At 40.4% G+C, this 24,792-nt stretch overlaps 4 protein-coding genes across 8 annotated transcripts in view; 1 reads left to right on the top strand and 3 right to left on the bottom strand.

Annotated features, from left to right (window-relative positions):
• Window positions 1-1,285: 1,285 nt before the first annotated feature.
• Window positions 1,286-3,946, bottom strand: LOC137261850 (uncharacterized). The gene is made up of 4 exons (XM_067799652.1): window positions 3,754-3,946; window positions 3,098-3,263; window positions 2,728-2,853; window positions 1,286-1,415 (listed from the first exon to the last, which is right to left on the bottom strand). The coding sequence occupies exons 1-4, from the start codon at window positions 3,910-3,912 to the stop codon at window positions 1,336-1,338; spliced, it is 531 nt and encodes a 176-aa protein (XP_067655753.1). The 5' UTR covers window positions 3,913-3,946; the 3' UTR covers window positions 1,286-1,335.
• Window positions 3,947-5,419: 1,473 nt separating this feature from the next.
• On the bottom strand, window positions 5,420-8,070 carry LOC137262140 (venom protein 302-like). Its single transcript, XM_067799918.1, has 4 exons — window positions 7,885-8,070; window positions 7,297-7,432; window positions 6,172-6,300; window positions 5,420-5,547 (listed from the first exon to the last, which is right to left on the bottom strand). Exons 1-4 carry the CDS (start codon window positions 8,041-8,043, stop codon window positions 5,468-5,470), a joined length of 504 nt encoding a protein of 167 aa, XP_067656019.1. The 5' UTR covers window positions 8,044-8,070; the 3' UTR covers window positions 5,420-5,467.
• Window positions 8,071-13,323: 5,253 nt separating this feature from the next.
• On the top strand, window positions 13,324-19,946 carry LOC137260934 (uncharacterized). The gene is made up of 3 exons (XM_067798495.1): window positions 13,324-13,742; window positions 15,453-15,658; window positions 17,947-19,946. Exons 2-3 carry the CDS (start codon window positions 15,454-15,456, stop codon window positions 18,111-18,113), a joined length of 372 nt encoding a protein of 123 aa, XP_067654596.1. The 5' UTR covers window positions 13,324-13,742; window position 15,453; the 3' UTR covers window positions 18,114-19,946.
• Window positions 19,947-20,507: 561 nt separating this feature from the next.
• The window catches only part of LOC137262224 (nck-associated protein 1-like), a 43,740-nt gene continuing 39,455 nt past the window's right edge, over window positions 20,508-24,792 (bottom strand). For all 5 annotated transcript variants that reach the window (XM_067800017.1, XM_067800018.1, XM_067800019.1 and 2 more), the window contains 4 exons: window positions 24,681-24,791; window positions 23,995-24,107; window positions 23,628-23,717; window positions 20,508-23,267 (listed from right to left, as the gene is read on the bottom strand). In XM_067800017.1, coding sequence (XP_067656118.1) covers window positions 23,154-23,267; window positions 23,628-23,717; window positions 23,995-24,107; window positions 24,681-24,791 — 428 coding nt within the window. In that variant the 3' untranslated portion in view covers window positions 20,508-23,153. The remainder of the gene's footprint in view (window positions 23,268-23,627; window positions 23,718-23,994; window positions 24,108-24,680; window position 24,792) is intronic.

The raw sequence follows: 24,792 nt of genomic DNA, 5'->3' as shown, positions 1-24,792 counted from the left end.
TCACCCTGATTCTAGTCTTACAGATGCGACTTAGTCTAAATTTCGCCATAGCTTCTCTGTTTGAACGGGGCATATGTGGTTCTGTGAAACGGTCTTCTTGATTTCCGCTTTCCTTCACAATGTGTTTGTGTGCTTAAGGTTTGTAACTGGCGTCGTTACACTCCTACACTGAGTCTAACAACCCCCAGTAGGAGATCGCGTCAGGTAACCTTTGAGCTACCTATGACAGTCCAATAAAACGCGAGACGGCCGAGCGGATTTAACCAGTCAGACAACGGCTACTGGTTAGGGTTTGGCGGGACTTACAAAATTCCCCAGTCACCGACACATCCCTCAAAAGACGAAAATACCCATAAAACACGGATATTTGACCTGCAGAATATGCGCTTAGGGATTACTGTAGATACAGGTACCATTAGCTAATATTTCTGCAAGCTGACATTATTGACTATTGACGTTTCAGCGTCTGTTTACTCACTGTTGGCAGCGTTGTTGCGTGCTCTATGTGCATCGCCCGGAAGCAGTCGTACGGAATCTTTCTGGCTGAAACCTTTTCGAGGTAAAAAGCTGAAAAGGTATGTGTCTCAAAGATTATGTGCTACTAAGGCGTGTCACCCTCAGTAAAGGAATGTCACGAATGATATTCCTGAGAATGGACTTCACACAGTCACAGAAAGCAGCAGTTTAACAATTAGACTAGCGCGGACCGGATAACAATTAAATATATACGATGGCATGTGAGGAGAAGAACGCCACTATACACTCAGTAACAACTTAATTAAGCACCCCTGACACGTATCACGATAGAATAAACCACCACCTTAACCTCCTGGAGCATATCTAGGACATGAGTGACCGTCATGTGCAACAAGGTGATCCTCCTGTTCAGAACCTGGCCCAACTGGAAGGTGCTTTAGACGAGGAATATTGTACACTGTTCCTTCAGAGGATCAGGAGGCTGACAAGGGGTATGAGGAGGAGAGTGCTGGCTGTCACACAGTCCTATGTAATAAAGTAGCTTCTGTCTATATGTCAAGCCGGATCAAGCAGAAGAGAACTAGAGTAACCTCCCTTTGTTAATTAAGCTCGCGTGTTGCTGGGTTTCTCTACAAATCAGAATCCGGAACAATTCAGCTGGATGTACGAAATCTAGGAGACGATTGTGACTTGCACATCCTCAGGTTGAGCAAAAATCAGATGTAAATAGTGAAGTTAACGACATTACTGCAAGTGTGCTTATATAGCTTATTGTGAACTGACTTACGATAGAGATTGTAAGACTACGTGTGGAATCAAGAAATGTTTATTTCTGTGAGGTACAGAAAGGTTGCGCGGCTAGTCGGGGGGACAGTCGACGTGGCCAGGAATCCTGGCGGTTTGTATACCTCCAGTGGCGTTCACACAGAAACAGGAACCTGAAACACACGTGGCCAAATGCTACTATCGCTGATGACGATGATGATGATAATAATGGTGATGATGAAGGTGTCGGATATTGGAATGGGTTGGTCGCAATACAGATGAAATGATCAAATCTTGCAACATTGATTGAGATCTTGAGCCCAGTAGATAGGTCCAAGTGCCCAATACGCGGTTATTGTGAAATCCTGCATACCTCTACGTGCGTCACAACAGTATATTGGAAGGAGCGTCAGAAAATATGATGTGTGTCGATTTTGATCAGTAGTTCAATACTTTTGTCAATCAAAAGCAATGTAGAATGTTAGTTTGGAAGAGCCTTATAAAAAAATTTGCAATTTAGACTGTAACGACATTACGTCCACAATGTTGTCTGTGTTACGTTATCTAGAATGTTAGCTTGAAAGGCCCGTATCAAAGACATGAAGCGCTACCGTGTTGTTACGTCATATATTTCGTCAACCTCTGTCTGTCTTATGTGAACAACGGTATCCATGTTTCGACAAAGTTGGTGTCCGTGTTGCGTCAACAATGGTGTCCGTGTTACGCTAACAGTGGTATTTGTGTTACGTCAACAGTGGTATCTGTGTTACGTCAACAGTGGTATCCGTGTTACGTCAACAGTGGTATCTGGTTTACGTCAACTGTGGTATCCGTGTTACGCTAACTGTGGTATGTGTGTTACGTCAACAGTGGTATCCGTGTTACTCTAACAGTGGTATCCGTATTTTGTCAACAGCGGTATCTGTGTTACGTCAACGGTGGTATCTGTGTTACGTCAACAGTGGTATCTGTGTTACGTCAACAGCGGTATCCGTGTTACGTCAACAGTGATATCCGTGTTACGTCAACAGTGGTATCCGTGTTACATCCACAATGTTTTCTGTTGCGACAATAGTGGCGTTTGTGTTACGTGAACAGTGGTGTCTCTTTTACGGTAACAGTGACCCCTGGTATGCGTAGTCAATAGTGATCTCTGTGATACAGCAACACTGATATCCATGTTACGTCTACAGTGGTGTTTGTGCTACGGTAACAGTAGTGTCTGTGTTACGTCCACACTGGTATTTTCCTTATGTTTATGCGCATTTTGACATATCTTATATCCTACGATTGTATTTCGAAAATTTTGGTGACTCACATAAACACTTTCATTTCAGACAAAAGATGAAATCCAGTAATTGACGACTGAACAGGAACAATAATAAAATGTTAGGTATCACGTGAATGCTACAATAGCAGGATGAACCGGGCTCTTGATCACAGCTGTTTGGTAGCAAACTGTACCATCTTTCACTCTTGTCTTACCCGAGGCGTCGCATTGCATGGGCGTGAAGTTACCATCGTCATCACATGCTGGCGTCCACTTGCTAGGCCAGTATCTCATGGTCATCTGCTGCACGTATGACATGCGCTCACATTCGGTCTCAGTTCCTGAAACGTCAGGTGTACTCGAGCACAAAAGTAGTGTAAAATGAAAAAAATAGTCCAACACAAAAAGAAAACGTAGTCCAACACAAAGAGTAGTCCAACATAAAGGTAGTCCTACACAAAGTAATCCCACTCACTCCCTCGTGCGTCTTGTGATACGATTACTATCATCACATGCTATGTACCTTCTTAACAACAAAGAAATATTAACCCCAAAAAATATAGTTCATATTTTACTTTTGCTTACCGTCTAAGACAAACCGTTTTCTTTGTGTGTCTCTCACGCATTTGCCTTTCCCAAGCAGAGCCAGAAGGGAACTGCCGACGGAGTCGCACACGAGGCCGGTGTCACACTCGTCGTGGGAGAGCGGCCCTAGCAGCAGGGGGGATTTCTCGCACAAGTCTCCTTCTACCTAGATCAGGAAACATTTATATCACGAACAGCTTCGGAATAGTTGTTATTAACAATTCATTACTGAAGCATGACAGGCTCTGTTATGACCGGTAAACATCTGGGTTAGAATTGTTCTTAACCAATCCATGCTTGTCGAGTATCGACTCAGGCTTGGTTGACACGTCTTCCTATCCAGATGAGCAAGAATTTGATCACTGGATTGTCTGTACTAGACACAGTTATTTCCAGAATGTTGCGGGAATATTTCTAAGAGCTGAGTTTTTACCACCCAAAATATAATATTATACAGAATCATATTTTGAATTCTTGACAAAGCTGCGTTTAAGCACTTGGCTAGCCTTGTAGCTGAACCGTTCGCTCGTCACGCCGAAGACCCGGGTTTGATTCCCCATCTGGGTACGATATGAGAAGCTAACTCCTGATGTTCTCCGGCGTAATCTTTTTGAAATATTGCTTAAAGCGGCGTAAAGCTAAATTCACTCACTCACCTTGGCACAGGAGTCTGTACAGCCACAAAAGCCCCCTCCCTCGATGACGGACCCCGGACAAGTGAGGGGTGTCTTCTCTACCCCATCACATATGTCAGGGGTGCACACAATAGCCCCCACCGTCACGGCGGCACTCAGGAACACTGCTATACGGATCATGGTGTCTAATACTGGAGTGTGTGCCCGAGTTGTCTTTTACAAAGCAAGATACAGGCAGAGCTAGGAATAAAATAGGCTTTCGGCTTATCAGTTTGATAACCCTTTGTCAACGTTTTGAAATGTTTTTTTAAAGTCTCAGAGTAATTACAGCAACATGTTTATTTGTTTCTTTGTTCTTTTATGCCACTCTTAGATATATTCCATTTTGTAGCGGCGACCTCTACATAGGCTTCGGACCAGATTATCCAGTGACTGACACAAAGTTACCAGCCATCTAAGCAAATATGCACCAAACAAGTATGTAAGCCTTTAAAGGTGATCCCGTTAGTGACGTAACACTGCTGTTGTCGTAACGTCACAGACTGGGGTTCACTTGCTTGGCCAATTGCTCGTGGTCACCGTCTGCAAGCAGGCCATGCGCTCACATTTGGTCATCTCAGATCCTACAAGGTGAGTGAGTATCTTTGGACAAATGGCCAGTGGATCAAGAAATCAAGGCGTGATGCACAAGGTTGAAACATTGAATGTTTTGACAGAAGCGAACTTGGTCCGTTTCTGAGACTGTAAAAATTCAAGTAAATCCTTTAAGTGTTAGACAATCCACACTGTCATAATTCCACTTGTCTCTGTGAAAATAGTGGAAACGTTTGGGATTTCGATCGATCATTGTTGATCATGCCGCACTCAGCAATAGTCCAGCTACATGTATATGGCGGCGGTCTGTAAATAATCGAATCTGGACATGACAACCCAGTGATCAACAGCAAGAGCATCGATCTGCGCCATTGGGGACCGATTACATGTGTTTACCAAGTCAGCGAACCTGACCAACCAATCCCGTCGTCGCCTCTTATGACAGGTATAGACGCCTTTTGTGGCAGGCCTGGGTTGCTGAAGACTTATTCTACCCGGGATCTTCACGGGTCTTATCTTATCTGAAGTTGACAATGTTTATCACATTCTAATACAAGACACTATTATGGATGACAACTTCTTTAATTCTTTTAACACGACGTTTCAAGGCTAATTCTTGCCCCTTCGTCAGGTGGATGAAGGGCAAGAATTAGTCTTGAAACGTCGTGTTAAAAGAATTAAAGAAGTTGTCATCAATAATAGTGTCTTGTATTACCTCACCAACTTCTATATGCCTTTGAAGAATTTCGTTTATCACATTCTCTGCATGTGACAATATGGCGTTCGTTTCCATTTCTCTGAGAGTGAGATAGGTAGATATGTAGCCAGCTGGATAAAGCCTCTTATCGCCAGTGGCCTCAGCGCCAGCAGCTGACCTAGCCGCTAACGCGTTCGCTCGCCAAGCAAACAATTACGTTTCCAGTTTTGAAAAATATATACATGACTGAAAGATTTTAGCCTCCTGGTATATGCCTAAACTGGATGTGTGGCTCGTCATATTTTTGACTGGATACATTTGGAAACATTTTATGTAAAGCTGAAAATAATCTGTGAGCACAGCTTGTGCCTGGATTGCATGAGTGTGAGTGAGACATAGAAAGAATGATATTTTATTTCTGTAATGTACACGAAGGCTGTCTGGCTATTGAGAGGAACAGTCCACCTTCCCAAGGACCTTGTTGCCTTGCATCACTCCCATGGAGTCCACACAGAAACAGTGACCTGCAACATACGATGTGAGAATAATAACTCTTATTTGTATCATTACAAAAACGTCATCGTCATCATCGCCGTCGTCGTCGTAGTCAGTACTAGTCATATCAAAGGGACCTCGTGCTTTTTGCGAGAGTTTGAGTTTTTGCTTTATATAATGTGAGACTCGAAAAGCTTCAGTGCACAATCAGGATTTATTGTATCGTGAAGCATTTAGAGTCGGGGATCATTCATTCATTCATTCATTCGCAAACAGACGAGAACCTATGGTCATATCCCAGCGAAAACTAAATTTGCATACTCGATCGGTAATAGAAAGACATCTGGGAGACTGTATCACATTTCGTGTTTATTACTTCTGAGCATCATATCACACTGAATCAGAGACAGTAAGTAATTAACGAAGGACCTTGATGAATATTACACTGTTACTTGTCACAAAATGACCAGTATTCATATATGCGAGCGCTCTCATATATGAAAACTGGTCATTTTCTCTACGCTGCGCAACCACATTTGCGCTACATTTTGCCTGTGGTCAGATAATCAGTGAAAAGGTGACCACCATGTGATAACAGGGATAGTATATTGGTGGAGAACCTATACGATATTGGATTAGATCTGCTGTCTTACCCGAGAAGTCGCACTGCTGGGGTGTGAAGTTACCGTCGGTGTCACATGTTGGCGTCCACTTGTCAGCGTAAATAACCATGGTTATCAAAGACGCCATCCTCATCTGCTGACATTTAGTCTTCGTGGATCCTACAAAGTCATGTGATAGTTTCAAGTAACACTTAACTGGGTCAAACTAGAGAAACACTGGAACGTATTTAGTGTTACACCATGGGTCCTACGGTGGCTGAGTGGGTTAGATGGCTGACTTTGAGGGTATGGGTTTGAATCGCAGATGGAATCACTGATACATTCAAGGATAAAGAAACATAAAGAACATTGTTAGACAATAAACATAGAAACGTGATCTCAAAAGTACACCCAACTGTATGCACAGTTAGCATACACATTTAGCATACAAATACATTCTCAAGCAAATAAACATCTGGTGTTCACAAATTTTCCCCTGCCAGGTGCATCACAAGCCTGATCGCCCTGTTTCACACCAAGGGCAGCATTACACTGACTAGAAGAATGCCATCAATCATTGGTGTAGCCTGACAAGCATGGCTTGTGGTGTTTAGTGGTCTCGGACATGGAGCCCAGGGCCCGTTTCACCAAACTCTCGTAAGTCTAAGATCTCGTAACTTTTCTCGTAGCAATCGCACCTCTTATGTTACAATGTAAGAGGTACGAATGCTAAGAAAAAAGTTACGAGATCTGAGGCTTACGAGAGTTTTGTGAATCATGACCCAGGTCACAAGTCAAAAAGCAACGGTGATCACGGAGAGTCCTTGGATGGGTGACCTGATTTGGCAGTTTGACTCTTGAGAGTTTCTGTGGTAGACACGCCTTTACCTCGTGAAGACCATTATTTGATCCAACGCCTGTCCTTACTCTTGACACAAGAAACCAAGTGTTATTCCTCGACGGACGATTTGTACTATCGAGCTTTGAAACTATACGCACATTCCTTTGATTGTGTTATGATACATATTTCCTTTCAGACATGGCTTGGCAAACCATGGGAAAAAATTATGAAATGTGAAAGTTGTCAGAAGTGTGAACGCGGGGTCTGAAATCGCGTTTAATTTCTTATCATGAAGTTTGTGTATCATAAAACAGAGGTCCCAACACACAACCTACTCTTTGACGTGTCCTTGACACAGATGCCAGCTCCAAAAATCGCCATCTGGTCCTTTTGGCAAACCAAACCTTTGTCACATGACCCCTGGGGTATTATCCCGTGCATGTACGTGGCCTGGCACGCCTCTCCTTCAACCTAAAAGCAGAGTAAGTGAGTGAGTCTTTAGTGTTTTTTACGATGTGTGAGTGAAACATGAAGTGGGTGAATGTGGACATGTCCCATTCCAGCATTATGTGGAAATGTGGTGAAAAAGACACCAAGAGTAGATTTATAAATAAAGAAACTATGCCGGATTAAGAGTCGCGCCTATATTTTCTGCTAGATAAACGAATGTACTTAACATGAGGTTAGCAATCTGAAGAAACTACATATTCACAAAGTTATACATGTTTTGAGATAACGGATAAGAGATACAATGACATCTTATCAATGTACATATGGTATCGTGACACACGCGTAAAGCGATATAACCATTACACAGCAAGTATACAACAGCTTTTACACTGACGTTTTAAAGAATAATTCAAGACTCGTCTAGCACACTCATCAAAACATTGTGTGAAAATATGGATAAATGTATGGTATACCTTGGCACAGGCATCTGAGCAGCCACAGAATCCCCCTCCCTTGATGACAGAACCAGCACAGTTGAGGGGGGTTTGTTTCACTTGGGAGCACAACTCAGGAACACATACAATGGCATTTGCGGCCCCGTAAACTACCACTAAAACAGCAAACCGGAGCATGGCGTCTTGTCCGACTTTGTACCAGAAAACAGCACTTGGCCTATCTTGATATCTTATCTCAAAACCGATGTTTGGTTTTCACATTACCTGCACGTGACCTGGACCTGATGTCGTTGTGTTTCCGTCTCGTGTCTTTCTGTGTTTAAACGTGACTTGGCTGGCCTAGTAGACAAGGACCCTACACACCTCGACTTGTGTCTGAAGCGGTCACTCACAAAATTAAAGACTGCTACATCTAGCTCGCCATATTTGAGTGAAATCGTCCACATTTTTGGTGTATAGAACTATGCCCACTGGGCGAGCTAGATGCAGCAGTCTTTAATTTTGTGAGTGACCGCTTCAGACACAAGTCGAGGTGTGTAGGGTTATATGAGCAAAGTTCCTTGGGAGCAAAGATCCCGAATTCCACATTTCTACATACTGGACTAAGTCGGTAGCTAGTTCCCAAGCAGAACTGGCCTGGAGCCTGGGATTCTGGGCTAGAGACGACCATCGCCATTAGACTTGATCTCTCATCATTAAACCCACTATACGTTTGATACATACATGCTCTACGGTTTATGCCAAGAGGCTGAACACCACGTGTGAGGCTCTTGATCCGATAGGAGACATTTTGAAATATTCTGTATGGAGCTAAACATGAGTCTACTTCCTTATAAAACAGAGCCTCCCTTCAGAAAGTTCTAAGATGATCGCACGTCAATAAGGTAACATTAGTGCAATGTTAAAGAGTGGATGTTAAGGTTAACCTTAGTAAAGGTTGCTTCGTGGAGGGAGTCCTTGGACTTAAACACGGTTTTGTTTGTATGGATTTGAGTTAAAAGGGGAAGAAAGGTGATGATGTGTATTTCTGTAAAGTATGCAAAGGCTGTCTGGCTACTGAGAAGAACAGTCGACCTTCCCAAGGACATTGGTTCCTTTCATCAGTCCCATGGAGTTCACAAAAAACCAGTGAATTGCAACACGCGGTGTGGAATATTTAGTATTTTCGACTAGGATGATCAATGTTATAAACATTGTGTTTAGTGCTGATATAAGGTGGTGGGTAGCCAAGGGGATAAAGCCTTCGCTTGTCACGACGTAGGCCCGGGTTTGATTCCCCACATGGGTACACTGTGTGAAACTTATTTCCGGTGTCGTGATATTGCTGGAATATTGCTAAGAGTTGCACAAAATCATACTCACTCACTCTTTTATTGCTGATATATCCTTTAGTCAACCGTCAACAGACCAGGTTTCAGTGTTTAAAGACTGAACCGGTCAAACTTCAATAGCGTAATTTACTTAAGTGGATGGATTTCAACTTGCATTTTTCTGCGGAAGACTGACAGCTGCTGTGAATGCTTATCATTACACAATACCTAGAATAGATGAATCGATCAGGTACCTCGGCACTTGTGAGCAAACAAAGATGGTCTTTGTCAATTGAAAGCCAGTTTGTATCCAGATGCATCACATCGTTTGAATCATAAGACAATGAACTGCTTAAACACAGCTGGAACCATTTGGGAAGGACTTAACACCGCCATGGACTATAAGTGTTATCTCACCCGAGAAGTCACACTTACATGGGTCTGAAGTTACCATCGGCGTCACAATCTGGCGTCCACTTGCTGTCAAGGTAAACAATCATGGTCAAGAACGATGACATCCTCATCTGCCGACATTTAGTCTTCGTGTATCCTAGAATGAGTGGGTGAGTTTAGTTTTACGCCACACTGAGCAATATTCCAGCTATATGGAGGTGGTTTCTAAATTATCGAGTCTGGGCCAGACAAGCCCGTGATCAACAGCCTTTGCATCGATCTGTGCAACTGGGATACAGTGACATGTGTCAACCAAGTCATAATCCCGATCACCCGATCCCGTTAGTCCCCTCTTTCGACAAATATGGGTTGCTGAAGATCAATTCTAGCCTGGATCTTCACGGGTCATCAACAAGAATAACAGAAAGCGTTGTTTCATTAGGTGACGTAAGACGTTTAACATACATGTAGGGCGAGGCATGGTTTTGCGTTCTGGTTGACAGGGCATCCTACACCATGTGTGTAATGAAACAGGCTCCGGCATTAAACGGCGTGTCCGTGACACGGGCGCCCACTCCTAGCGTGTGGGGCTTGCGGCAAATGATGTCTGTGTGCCATAGATCTACGGGTATCATCACACCGTGACTGTAGATATGATCTCTCGCCATCTGATGTAGAGAGAAAGCGTCAGGGTGTGAGTGTGAGAGTGAGAGTGAGACGAATTGCGTTTGACCTGGAGAGTGATTGATACAGCACCAGGGGATGGTTGCGTGTGTGTGTGCGCGCTTGTGTGTCCGTTAGTGAGCGTGTGAGTAGGGAGTGTGTGTAAATGAATGAGTGTGTTGACGTGTGTTTGTGCGTGTGTGAGGTGTGAGACTGCGTGTATGAGTGAGTAGATGGGTGTGAGTGAGTGGATGAGCAATGTTATAATCTAGGGGAAAATAGATTAAAATGTTAAAAAAACTGTTGACAGAGTGTCCCTGAATACAACTTGGCACAGATATCGGCTCAACCACAGAATCCTCCTCCCTGGATTACAGAGCCAGCAGATGAAGGGAGCTTGTTCTACCTGGGCAACTCTGGGAAGTATAACACCGGCATTTGCAGTCCTCTACAATAAATAAAGTTAGGCAATCCTATCTGAATTAGGTCACTGTGGTGTGTGATTCAGATTAACTGAAACTGTAGTTTTATATATTTTCACAGTTTTCGGGGAAAAAACGTTGCATGCGGTTCTTAAAACGAACATGAACATGCTTGCATAAGTAATGATTCGCTGTTTGCGAAACGCCGACAAAGGTTCAACCAGCTCACCATTTTCTGACTGTCTTCTCTGTAGACTTCTTCCCTGTCAAGCACCGGGTGTTCAGAGCGGCATTGAAATGCCAGTGAACCATGAATCATAGATAAGGAACTACAAGTATCTGAGTGAGTGAGTGAGTGAGTGAGTGAGTGAGTGAGTTTAGTTTCACGCCGCACTCAGCAATATTCTAGCTTTATGGCGGCGGTCTGTAAATAATCGAGTCTGGACAAGACAATCCAGTGATCAACAACATGAGCATCGACCTGCGCAATTGGGAAGCAATGACATATGTCAGCCAAGTCAGCAAGCCTGACCACCCGATCCTGTTAGTCGTCTCTTACGACAAGCTTAGTCGCCTTTCATGGCAAGCATGGGTTGCTGAAGGTCTATTACCGTTCTCATGTTATGACCAATGTTTGTACATGGGTCCAGTCAAGATACGGGTCACAATTGTCTTCATCAACCCATGCTAGTGGAAGGATAGGACGTACGAGATTTGGTTGCCAGATGCATGGACATGGTCGATGTTCATTCTGTCAATCACTGGATCGTCTGGCGTAGACTCGATTATTCAAGCTGTCATGTAGTTGGGATGCTGATGGGTGCGTTGTTGGACACAAAGAAAACAAGATTATGAGTAGGCTAGAAGGGGAACTGTTAGACGCCATGCATACAATTACCGTCCTTGGTCCCATTGAAACAGGGGCGGCAGGGGTAAAATAAAAGTAAAGCGTTCGTCCGACACGCTGAAGACCCTTGTTCGATTCCCCACATGGGTCCAACGTGTGAAGCCCATTTTTGGTGTTCCCCGCTGTGATATCGCTGGAATCTTGCTAAAGCGCCGTAAAACTAAACTCACTCACTCTCGCTGACATATTCACTGGACACCAACGTTCCGCCAAGAACCACCTGTGGCCTAGTGGATGTAGCGTCTGTTCAGGGACCTGGGAGTCTGGGTGTCAAGCCCTGTCACTCCAAGCTACATTAAAATTCTGCTGCTTTTTGTTGCCTTGCCCGACGGACTGCATGAACGGGGTGGTACAAGGATCGGTAAATTGCGAGTGTGACTTGGGTGTCTATGTACTGTGGCTGGTATCTCCGTGGGCTCGCGCAATAAAATCAGTCGTAGTCGGGACTTGAACAAGCAGACACAACTGCATTTACACGTGCAATACTCTTGAGGCGACTTTAAACCCCATTTCATGGTATCTGTCGGATCACGCAGTGTGGGGGCATAGGGAAGTTTTAAATCATACGAAATTTGTACGTGTAGAATGTGTTCTTTTGGTGCAGTTGTTTATAATTATACTGTTGTTTTTTATTATATGAACTCTCGATATCTTAGAGACGATTGAAGATCCGGGTTCGAACTGATCTTCAACAACCCATGTTTGCTGAGAGAGGCCACTAACGAGATCGGGTGGTCAGATCCGCTTCGTATCCCACTTGCGTAAATCGATGTTTATGATGTTATCACTGCATTGTATGGTTCAAAGTCTATAGCTGAAATATTGCTGACAACCACAAACCAACTAAAGCTAACTAGGAATTCATTTTCAACTGATCAAACATGATAAAATCAGCCGGGTGTATAGTTTCTTAGGCTCCTCAGTGTATATTAACTGGTGGACGGATATTAAAGGATAAATAAATGATAAGTAGGATTTGATATGCTGGTGCTAATCCTGGGTTCTTGGAGAACTGATAGCATTCTGATGGCGAGTACGTGTGGTCACCTTAAATGACCATAGAATTTCCGAACATGCCCTACAAAACATTTAGCTTAAAGGCAAACACTGCTGCGTTCGTAATTGTTTGTTTCGGACGTCTTGCGATCAGACACACATGGGATAGCCCCAAGACATATACACACACCTTCTTCCATAATGTCGACTTCAAAGGTGCACTGATACTTACCTACCACAGTCTCTACTCTTCTCCCCCGAGGCTACCTGATGACACAATATGATCCTGTGAGGGGTTTTCGTGGGTATCATAATTATTTATATCCGTGAAATGGTTAATTCTCTTGATATTATCGGGGTTAGGAATAAATCTGCATAGTCATTATGTTAATGACAAAATATGTGCATTTATCAACATAACTTGGGATTTAAATTCTAAAAAAGGTTTAAGAATGTTTTTGCAACATAGTAAACGTTCAAATTTTTAGCTTTAAATTAAATTAAATTCAAATTTGTAAACCTTAAGTTGGGAATATTGTGAGTGAGTGAGTTACGTTTTACGCCGCTTTTATGGGAATACTGTGTCCTATGCATGATAAATGATGGTTTGTTTTGTTTTTGAGGCAACTTCAATATTGTTAATATTTCAGGAAGGAATTAAGGAAGAAAGTCGATTCCTAACATTTGTAATTTTTAAATTCATGTGAAAGTTTACGCATAACAAATAAGACACCTTCTGAACCCGGATCAGATTGACGTATGTGTCTCCTTACATCGACCTTTCATTCTTGTTTGAGTGGAATTTCAGAAGTTAGGAAGTACAATATAGGCAAACTTTGTGCCACAAAATTGTGGATCACATGCAGTCATTGCTGGTTGACAATTGCACAAAAATTGCAATGAAACGTCGCATTTACAAACAAAACAAGTTGTCATGAATAAAGTTTGTCGATATTGACTTCTGAGACATTGCTGATCCATTAATCCATTTACAGAAACATGCCGCGCTGTCGCGAGTTCAGCGACATCCGTGACTCACCTGTACACACCTTTGCGCATGCGCAGTTGTTGAATTACCTGAATGTTTGAAGAGTTGGGGAAAGGATTTCTCATCAGATGCTGAGCTTCTTTTTACTGTAACGACAAACTCAACATTTTTTATACTTAGGACATTCTTTAAGCAAGGTAAGTGACGAATAATATTTAAGAGGTTCTACCTGTAATTACTCTAAATCACACCTGGCATCAATGACCTATTTTGTGTGTTTTGATCATCGGTGTCCGGCCATGGTTGTATTAGGAATGCGACACTTCCTATTTGAAAGTACATCGTTTTACACGATCCTGTTGATGATTGCTGATCAACCATAGAAATCCTTAATTAATAATATGAGCTCTTATTAATAATGCTATTTATTACCTGTATCTTGCCGGTTGAAGTTTAAAAGACCATGTTCAAAGAGGAGACAGACTGGACCAAATACATATTTCACCCTGTAGATACCCCATATTATAATGTAAATTTTTCTGTGATATACACACTCACCAGAGTCGTTTTTGTGAGTCTTTAAATTAACAGGTATATATATTTTATAAGATATGTCCTTTATATTGTCAAAACCATCGTCAATGAATGGCCTCTCTTTCACAGTAATTACCAGCATGACAAGGCTAACTCCAGCTGTTTTTCAGATGCTGATAAGTCCCATGTAAGAAAGGAATAGGTTTTTGTAGGCGTAAGATCATAAACTGGTACACTGGATACAGTAATAAACAGTTGGGACAAGAGTGGTACCGATGTAAGTAATGGTTGTTTATTTCCTGGCCTCACCCTGAATTAATGCTAATTACATCCTTCAGCAGCCCTGCCCACTAGTTGGGAGGGGCCTACATGTTCTTAGAATGATGATACTCAGACATTGAGGAAATGCCATTGGAAACATGTCTATAGCAAAATGTAAAGGGAGGGGTAGGGGAAACAAGGAAAGGAATTTCGTCATGTTAAGTTTTCTTATTTTGTTCTTTTTTTGTGTAAATTGTGCAACCTTAATTAAAAATGAGTGATGTTGCAATCATGGACTGTATAAACAAATGTTTTGTAATAAGTTTACTATGAATGTTTGACAATACTTGTTGATATATTAACTGTCAAAATGAACTATTCTTCCAGATTACCTAAATACAAAAACTTAAATACTTTGTTACATAAACCTAGCTTTCAGTATATTGTAGGTGTCTAATTAGTACAACATTTAATCTTATTTACAATATATGATTTAAAATGTCAGGCAAGTTGTGACTTAATATAAGTGCTAACAAACTTTAACCCTAATAGTTCAACTATAAAAACATAGTCCTAAACAATGTGAAAACATTCTTGACACAACTGTAAGACACTCTTTTGAATAAGCCCAGACAGCACCCAAACTGCCAAGAGCCAATTAACTTAAACAATACATGTCACTTGCCAGCTAATTAGTTAAAAGGGAGTCACATGTCTAGTTTCCAAATTTGTTAAACCCTTATAATAACAAACCTTTGAATGTTTTTCACAAATATGCTTGCGTAATACTATAATAGCTCACTGTCATGACAGTTGTTTTTAAAAGCACTGCAAATGTCTACCCCCTGTTTAAATTCTTCCAGCCATTTCAAGCCTATGTGTCTTGGATATCACTGTGATATTGCTGAAATATTGCTGAGTCTAGTAAAAGCAGCATAAAAGTAAAACAATACTCTTGATGATGCCAGGATTTGGGGGTTTCATATGAGGAAAAGCATTCCAGCCTTCGTCACTTTGGAATACTGCCCTTCGTAGCTTTGAGATAACTGCAGTTATTAGATTATTCTTTATCCATCCACTACAGAGTATTCTAATTCAACAACATATTTCAGCATGACGACCCCAACGCCTGGAGACAATGCTGAGCTCTACCGCACAACATCGAAGCAGGTGCTTGTGACACGTGACCCAGTCTTGACCCACCCAGCAATCTACCAGGGTCATTACATTGGACCCCAGCCTCACACTTACATGCCCTTGGCCATTGTTGTGACCATCCTGAACCCCCTTATTGGACCCTTTGCCATCTTCTTTGCATGTAAGTATTCCGTCATCTCAAGGCTGCTTATGGACACAAGGCCTGTGTGTTTTTGTTATAAAATATACCCTCAATTTTGAAAGAAACAGCACTATTGTTTGATATGTCCATTTTGAACAACCTGGTAGTATTTTTAGTATGATCAGTTAATTGTCTGCGAATGTTTTGACAAACCTGCTTGTGAAAAGAATATTTATGATTAAAGTATTTGAGGAGGTTTTAGTGCTATTTAGTAGAGGACGTAAGAATTGTATGGGAGATGGTCTCCAGTTACGAGTAAAAGTGACTGTGTTAAAGAGGGTCACACATTCACATGAATGTAACCACTCATAGGGAAATTCTGCATATCACACAGAAATGTTTCCAAAAGTGTTATTTATGAAAACAAAATTTAGTGGCCATTGATAGCTGTTCAAGTTATTGAATGACATGAATGTCATTGAATGGCTGTTAGTGACAAACTTGTTGCTGTGTTGGGTTTCAACAAGTTGTAAACACTATTTTAGGCTTTCCTCCCACTGCAAGCTCTCATACAATATAACACTAGGATTACAGTTCAAAAACAAGTTAAACCCATCTCACATCCTCTTGTTCACTGATCTGATAGGGCCTAATGGTTAAAGTTGCTGTTGTTTATGGGGAAAGCGGTCAACTCCCTTTGTCACATGTTTACTTTGTAAAATGTATTAAATATTGGCTAAGATTATTACACATGCATCCTGATAGATACCCTTATCAATGTTATCAGTTTTTACTGTCAATTGAATCTAGAAAACGACCAACATGGGTAAGTTATGTTAAGCATTTATTGTTCAGATATCGGTTTGGAATTGTATGGAACTCACCCATAAATCTTTGTTGAACTGTGAAAAATATCTTTTGTCTAACATTAGTAAAGACAACAAACAAATCTTTACAATGTTTAGATCAGGATGTAATACACTTGATATTCAGTTAATGAGAAAAGGTCTGGTTAGTGTTAATGTTGTATTATGTAAGCAATGTAAGGGTATTGAAGACGGAGTACATGTTATATACAACTGTAAGGTCTATGACAGCCTTCGCCAACGCCTAATTCCAAAGACATCAAGTGGACATTATATTTCGATTCAAAGTCTCTGTACATCTTCAGATACCAACATAATAAACAACCTTGTGAAATATTTGAAATATGTTTATTCAGCATAGTAGTGTTTGCACATTCTTTTTTTTCTACCCTTGCTGTATATCCATTTGGAAATCCAACCATACCATATAATATTTCATATATTGGTATGTTTGTAATATTTAGACCAGGGTGCAAAAATTATTTGGTACGCAGTCAAACCAGAAAAGGTTTGGATACTTTCAGTAAATATGATGCTGATGTATAATTCTATAGTCACCAAGGTCGCCATATAGCTGGAATATTGCTAAGTGCGACGTAAAACTAAACTCACTCACTTATAGTCACCAAGTGGGAAATATGTCTTCGCGAGAAGCCTATGTATACTTCTCGAATTATTATTAACAACTCTGTGAAATATTTAAAATACGTTTATCCTGTGACATAGTGTTAACAGTATGGTCTCCTTGATTTGTGGTATGTACACATCTGATAGCTCAGCTGTGTGATGTACCATCCTATATAAACCAACAACGGGGAACTTAATCTCCATCCATTGCCCTCAGATATGTAATATGTCTAAAAACCTTCTGATATATCTGTATTAAGTGTATTCTCCAAAATACTGTTAGTGAAACTTGCCTCTTTGACCCATATTGTATGCATATCGGGTAATGTACTATTTTGTACTGTAGGTCAAATGGCCTTATATACTTATAAACTATCTTCATCTTCATCTTCTTCTAATGGTTAAAGTGTTAATCAATATGCTGACATAGACCCCAACAATCTGAAGATGTCTTCATGTACCATCTTAAGATAGCAGACCAGTCTCGTTGGTCCAGTTTGCGTGAAACAGGGACTTTGTGGGCAACCAAGTTGACATTATGACAAAGTGCTCACAATATCTCAGTCATCATGTTGAAGATCTGGGTTCGATTCCCACATTGGTTCAGTGTGTAAAGGCCTTTTCTGTGTTACCTGATATGTTATAGCTGGAATTTTGCTAAAATGGCAGAAAACCATTCTTATGCACTTGCTTAAAGCATTCTCTCATTACACTGAAGAATTGTGTTCAATACACCACATGGTACAATGTGTGAAGCCCATTTCTGGTGATATTGCTGGAAATTATTGCTATGGGCAGTCTTAAACTATACTTGCTCACCTCTTTTGTTTTCAGACATGTCGTCAAGAGCTTATGGACAAGGTGACCTCAAGTATGCCAATAAGTGGTCCCAGTATGCTTTTATGATGGGGATGATTACGATAGTAGCTTCCGTCCTCATCTACATCACTATCGGTTTCGCCCTGAGTCCTATGGGCATCAAGGGAAGCCACTCTCTTTGAGTGCTAAATAGAATGTGTATAGTGTGTATATATTGACATCGACGTCATAGAGGAGAAATCATATTTTGTACAAGGTTTTACAACACTGATGCTCCAGATCATCCACAAATAATTTTAATGGTCCCTGTAGAAAAATAAACTCTTGGGAAAAAGAAATAGTGTACAGTCTTTGTAATAATGACGCTCCAAAACGAACTTTCTTTTTGTTAAGAGTAGGTATGTGGAATGTTATTGTGCATCAAGAAGGACACGATATGTGCATGTTTGTGCCCTAGATGTATGTTTGTGGCCTGGATGTATATTTCCTGATTATGTAAAACCCTGGATGCAGATACTGGCTCAACCCTAGATTCACTAATTTACTGACACTGTAGGATTGTGGCATTCTTGAATACTTAGAAGCTATAACAAACTACAGGCAAATATGAGAACATAAATTCAGCAAGCAATACATAATAACATAATATTGAGGGAATGATTTGATTAAGCTTGGGGAAGATACAGGACTGCAAAGTTGCAGTGTGCAGTTTAAAGTGTATGGTGTAAGGTGATGTTGGAAAATTGACATTGGTTGTAAGACAGGTTTGATCCACTTGTTTTGCATGATCAAGAATTTTAGTTTGTGCTGATTTTTACTTGTGTGATGTAAGGCAAAGCAGTTGTGTACATCCCCTCAGTAACTGAGTGTTACCATGGTTACTATATCACAGATTTCAAGATGCTAATTGATATCCATGGATTTTTAACATTTTTTTATTTGTTGCCTAAGGATGGTTTATATGTTTTAGTCACAATCCCATGATGCTGGAAACAAGTACTAGTACATGTAATTAAGAAAATATTTCATGATGTCATAACAAAGATCTCTTGAAATAAGTGTTACAGAAATACATTTAGTGGCATTCAAAGTTAATCAAACAGCATTATGTTACCTTTATAGAAACACTCATGTCCAAACAGAAGAATGATTATATATTGTTAATGTGAAAATACTTATGTCGATTTCTTTCTTGATAGATCATTAATGACCATTATCACCATTGATCTTGCCATGAGTTAGTACCGCTGCTTTGAGAATGGAGCAATCACTCAATGACCTTGTGATACTCCAGTATGTCATGACATTTTCCTGACACCTTCTTTTGTTTGATACAAAACTGCATGTATTATTTATGATGTATGTTGCCACTAACAATCATTAATCACTTTAATGTACATAAACAACTGTTTGTATTTTGTGTATTTTATTGTTGACATTAATAGTCATTCAATTTTTTTGTAAGCAAGTTTTACACAGTGCTTTGTATTTTCATGTATATATTCCTCAGTTTAACTGTTGTCATACACCCCATTTTTCCAAGAGTATCATGGTTTGTCATACATTTTCTTTTTTTAAACTTTGAATTCAGCAAGCAGTACGAGATAATTCCTTCAGTTTTCATTCAATGATAGAGGCATCTTTCAGCCCTTTTAGTTACATGAGCTTGTCTTGTGAAATGTTCTTCGAGTGTAGCGATATGGACAAGCCCACCGAGCAAAAGCGACAGGATCTGCCAACTGTGGTTTTAATTCCAGATTTGCATTCCCTGTTGGCAACATTCCCTTGCCTGTGTTCACCAATGTCTAAATTCCTTAGCTTTCTCTTTCCATCAAGGGGCCATCATGAGATCAGCTGTATCATCTTCACAATAATCACTGTAGAGCAATGTAGCAATGATCCTTTCACATTCCGTGCCTTCACATTCGTTTTGTTAGATCTGTACAAGTCACGTGTGATTGTCCATTGTCAGGGATAATAGACTGATATTGTAAATAAAATATATCCTTATATAACTCCTGTGTTTGTTTGTGTAAATGGTTTTACAGCACCTTTGTATTTGGATTAGGACTTGTGTTCAGTCAGCCATGCTTGTCATTATAAGAGACTGATAGAACTAGTCAGTCAGCCATGATGCATGTCATATCCTGACTATGTAAATGAATGTTTGTGAAGTCAATCACTGCCCAAACTGGATTAGCCAGTTTGTAGCTCTAAGAATTCTTAACTTTGATCATGGCCAGTGTTCATAAGAAGTTAACTATTCTCGAAACGTAGCTTAACTATCCAGGATAGTTGTTCATTGTTTAAAGCTGCACTCAGCAATATTCCAGTTACAAGAAGGCTGTCTGTACAGATTAGTTACTCCAGAGCATCACGAGCATTGATGAACCCTTATATTTGATGTGCCAAGTGAATGCTTCAAATATTACCCAAACCCATTAATGTGAGTTAGATGACCTCTGGCAACTCAAGGCCGATTGTCCAGAAGTGGGTGTGACCTTGACCACCCTGGACATCTAAGGGGAGACAACACAGTCTTCAGCATTGAACCATACAAGACTGCTAACTCAGAATAATTTCTATCGTGAAAATGTTCAATTAATTTCACAGTTTATTACAAAAGTTCATGACATATGTACAAGAAGGTACATACAATAAATTTCCTACAAAATCCTCGAGGTCCAGGTGATATTTATATTCACCCATTAGCATGCACAACACCAGTGAAAAACATCTTTATGGTAGCACATGCATGATCAACTGGACACCTACACACAGAACTAAGAAGAAACATTTTTCAGCAAATAACCGACGGTGTGGATTTCGCCTTTGCCTAATCATAGCTGATGACATCCAAGTAACCGATAATACACTTCATATACTGGAGACTGTTATTTAGGGATATTTGTAAATTTTGAAATTATGAATAATGATGTATTTATTCACTGACGAATAATGATGTATTTATTCACTGACATACTGATGAAATATCAGTCATAAAATACCAACATCCTTAACGTATTTTGCCCAGTATATATCACTGCAGTAACATGGAGATGTTCCTAATGGTGGACTACAACATAATTACATATTCAAGTTTTAAATGACAGTCTTGGTACTCTATTACAAAAAATCTCAGCTTCAGTCCCTGGCTAAACAATTGTATAAATTCGTTGACAAAACATTTTTTCAGATTTGTGGAAAAAATGTTTTTCCTTCTATGATGTCTAATGAAATGAAAAATAAATTTATGAGCTGTTGGTGTTACGAAGTGAAAATGTTTTCTTTCACTAGCATCCTTTCATAACACCAGTACAGCAAAACTTCAGACCACCAGAATGAAGAACTTATCAAAATATTAACATTTTTACTGTACCCATATGGACATTGGAACAAACTTCAGACATGTTAACTCAAATGATTACGCTAAAGAGAATTATATCATAAATAATATGGCCCATAAATATACTGATCATGCTGTTCTGTCTCCGCATCAAAGAGGAGAAAGGCTGGCAAGACAAACATGTAAAGGATGTGATGAGAGAAATTTCACGTCCTGGAGTCTTTATCAAAAACGTGTTTCGTTTGAAAAAAGAAGCGTGTCTGTAAAAATTGGTGTCCTACAGAAATAGAACCATGGACACAAGCAGAAATATTATGATAGAAAATAAATGCAAGCCTATGCATGATAAACCGGACAAAGAAAGGACTTCAAAATGCAAGGCTATGCTTCAGCATGGTAATAAAAGTACAAACAATTTGTCACTTTGAAGGAGATTTGGGCACAAGTTCATGAAGCATATAACAGTGATGGCAAAAACATAGCCCTAGCTGGGAACGAATAAATGCTCCTAGTGAATATGTTTGTTATCACATACATGGTACATGCATAGACTTGTTGCTATGACTACTTGGCCAGCTGGTACTGTGTGAAAGGCCCAAAGTTATCACAGCTGATCAACTCAACGTTGGTACAAGACCAAGTCATTATGGCCCAGCTGAATATATGGGTGCAAGGCCTTTCATTTCCATTCATTACCACATACACTGTTACGACGCTGAAGGACCAAGTATCTCCATCTGGCTGAAACTGGAACTGAACCCATGACAAGGGGTCCTCCCAGGAACTAAGGGGGGTAACTCTGACTCATGATGACATAAAGTTGAAAAATATGAGAAGGGTTCACATGCAAGGCAAGTCTATTTGCCTAGAGTACTAGTACAATATACAATTAGATGATAATATATAAACACACTCACAATATTTTGATCAGTTATGAGGAAACATTATTACTTTCACCTCTGCTTATCCAAATGGTCCAGATCATATCATAGCACAAGTAATCTGACTAGGGTCCATCTGTGAAGTCTCAGTGAAACAAAGCTCTACTTCTTAGTCGATACTAGTACTTACAAAACATTGCAAAACATTTTATACTGCACAGTAAAATCACTCCCTGATGTTGTATTAATATGACTTAACTAACTGCGTTCCATTCATTTAACCACCTGTATCCTAACCACCTGTTTCTTAGACACAACTATCTGTGTCCTAGATAATTAACCACTTGTGCCCTAGACAGTTAACTATCTGTGTCATAGACATTTAACCAGCCATGCCCTAGCCATTTAAACAACTGTGTTGCAAACACAACCGTTTTGTACTAGTTAAATGACACTGTACCTGTGTTCAACACATTCTGCAGAGTACACAAGACCTTGTTCACAGTAATGCCAATTCACAAACATGGTGATCTCCCTACTAAAATTCATTAATAGCTTGGTTTCAGCATTCATATATCCCTGGCAACATGACTCTCCTCAAGGACAAGGGTCATCCCAACTATGTGTAGATGGATCACAGTAGCAACATCTAAAAACACCATCAGCATCTCAGGCAGATGCAACCAAGGCCGCATCATCTGTTGCAACAGAATCTACATACAGAATCATACAAATGTGGATCTTAATCCAAATTTACAATTTCTAGAACAATTTAGCTTTCGGTTGGTTACTGAGCAGCGGAGAAGACTTATCAACTGGAAATGTGCCGTCATCCTGAACCACTGAATGTTTCTCAGTGACACAGATCTTTGTCCTCATTTCAAATTGTCTTCATTCCACACAATCTGGAATTGAATCTTGTATTCACAGCGTAAGGTGGAACATATCAGTCATCACCTGCTGACATCTTGTACTCTGAGTGGTAGGTGGATAAATCAGTTATCACCCGCAGACATCTTGTATACAGAGTGATAGGCATTTCTCAACAAAGCATAGGGGAAGCATGACTCCAGCAGATCCATTGTCAGGAACGGTGATTCTTGGACAATCTAAAAACAAAAAAATCTTCATGAAGCAAGTTTACGATAGGTTGAAAAACGCCCAATGTTTACAACAAGAAGAGGCAAATTATTCTATTGCAATCACTGTAAATTCCAGCATTGAGTACTAGGAATATTTTCTGTCTTAAATTCATTACACCAGGGAAACACATAGAAGACATGATGGGGTGATGGAGACCTATTCTGACTACTCTCTGGGGGAACAAGGATAGCCTGAAAGGATCTGCTCTATACTAGAATAGGGACAAATAGTAAAGAGCCATATTGGCAAAGGTAATTTTGTGCTGGAAGACCGGGATGATTACACAGATTCACAGTAATGTGAGACACTGAAGTGGTGGTACCCACCAGGTCCAGCAGCAGGTAGACAGACTCTCTCTGTTTGATGGCCTCCTTGTCCTGCTCCTGGCCCAGACGCAGCAGACTCGAGGACGCCAGCTAAAGCAGACGTCACACACGGTTAACAATGTGACACACATAAGGGAATAAATATTGAGTGAGTTGCCTTGCAATAAACCGATGTACCACACAGGTGATTTTGAACATCACCAATTTCACCACAACAGATGCTTTTCAGAAACCTTAATGCTACCAGATGCCATTTGACATAAATGAAAATCTTTTTATCTTTCAAAGGTTGGGACAGGTGTGTATTTAACAAGCAAACAGCCTAAAGCAAATACAAACACTATCATGTTAGTTCAGAGACACTTACTGCCAAGAATTCCTTCAACCGGTCTTCAACATCTCCAGGTCCATAGATGGTGAACAGAGCCCCTGCCAGTGAGTTTATGGCCTTGGCTAGGCAGTGACTGTTGTTTCTGTGACCTGATATATATCGGTAAAACTGTTCAGTAATGAGGACTGTATATGTAACAGGTACTTATAACTGGTTAGTAATAATAGTGAGCAGCCTTTGGACACAACTGAAAAACTATGTGTGGTCAATCTCCTTACTGTCCGATTTTCACAGGGGTGTTGGAGTAGCCTATTGGTTAAAGCATTTGATCATCATGCTGAACACCTGGGTTCGACTCCCCACATGGTTACAATAAGTGAAGCCCATTTCTGGTGTCCCCATTATGATACTGCAGAAATACTGGTGAAACCTGCATAAAATTAACTCACTCACTCCGATGTCCATATGGTTTCATGTCATATATGTGGTCCAACAATTGATTTTATGTAAACATGAGGCTAAAGATCACTGAAGCCAACATTGTAGTGAGATAAACATCCTTCATCTATAAACACTGATACATTCTAATACATATTAGACTTATATTCAATGACGCCATGGTAACTACAGGAAGATTTACTATCACTGCACTATCATTAGAAATAAAGGGAGGCAACTCTATACAGCAAACTGAAACTGACTTGATGGGAGAGTTGACTGACCTTCGAGGTGAGCCCTGTATCTGGCTGCATCTCCCTTGGCCAGCTTGGGAATGGACACTGCGATAAACACCATCAGCAGACAGGCCAGGGTGTACTCATCCTCTGCATGCTC

This window comes from Haliotis asinina, chromosome 14, assembly GCF_037392515.1.
Source record: "Haliotis asinina isolate JCU_RB_2024 chromosome 14, JCU_Hal_asi_v2, whole genome shotgun sequence".
Lineage (NCBI taxonomy): Eukaryota > Metazoa > Mollusca > Gastropoda > Lepetellida > Haliotidae > Haliotis > Haliotis asinina.
The sequence above is the reverse complement of the archived record's forward strand: the minus strand, read 5'-3'. Positions and strand labels throughout refer to the sequence as shown.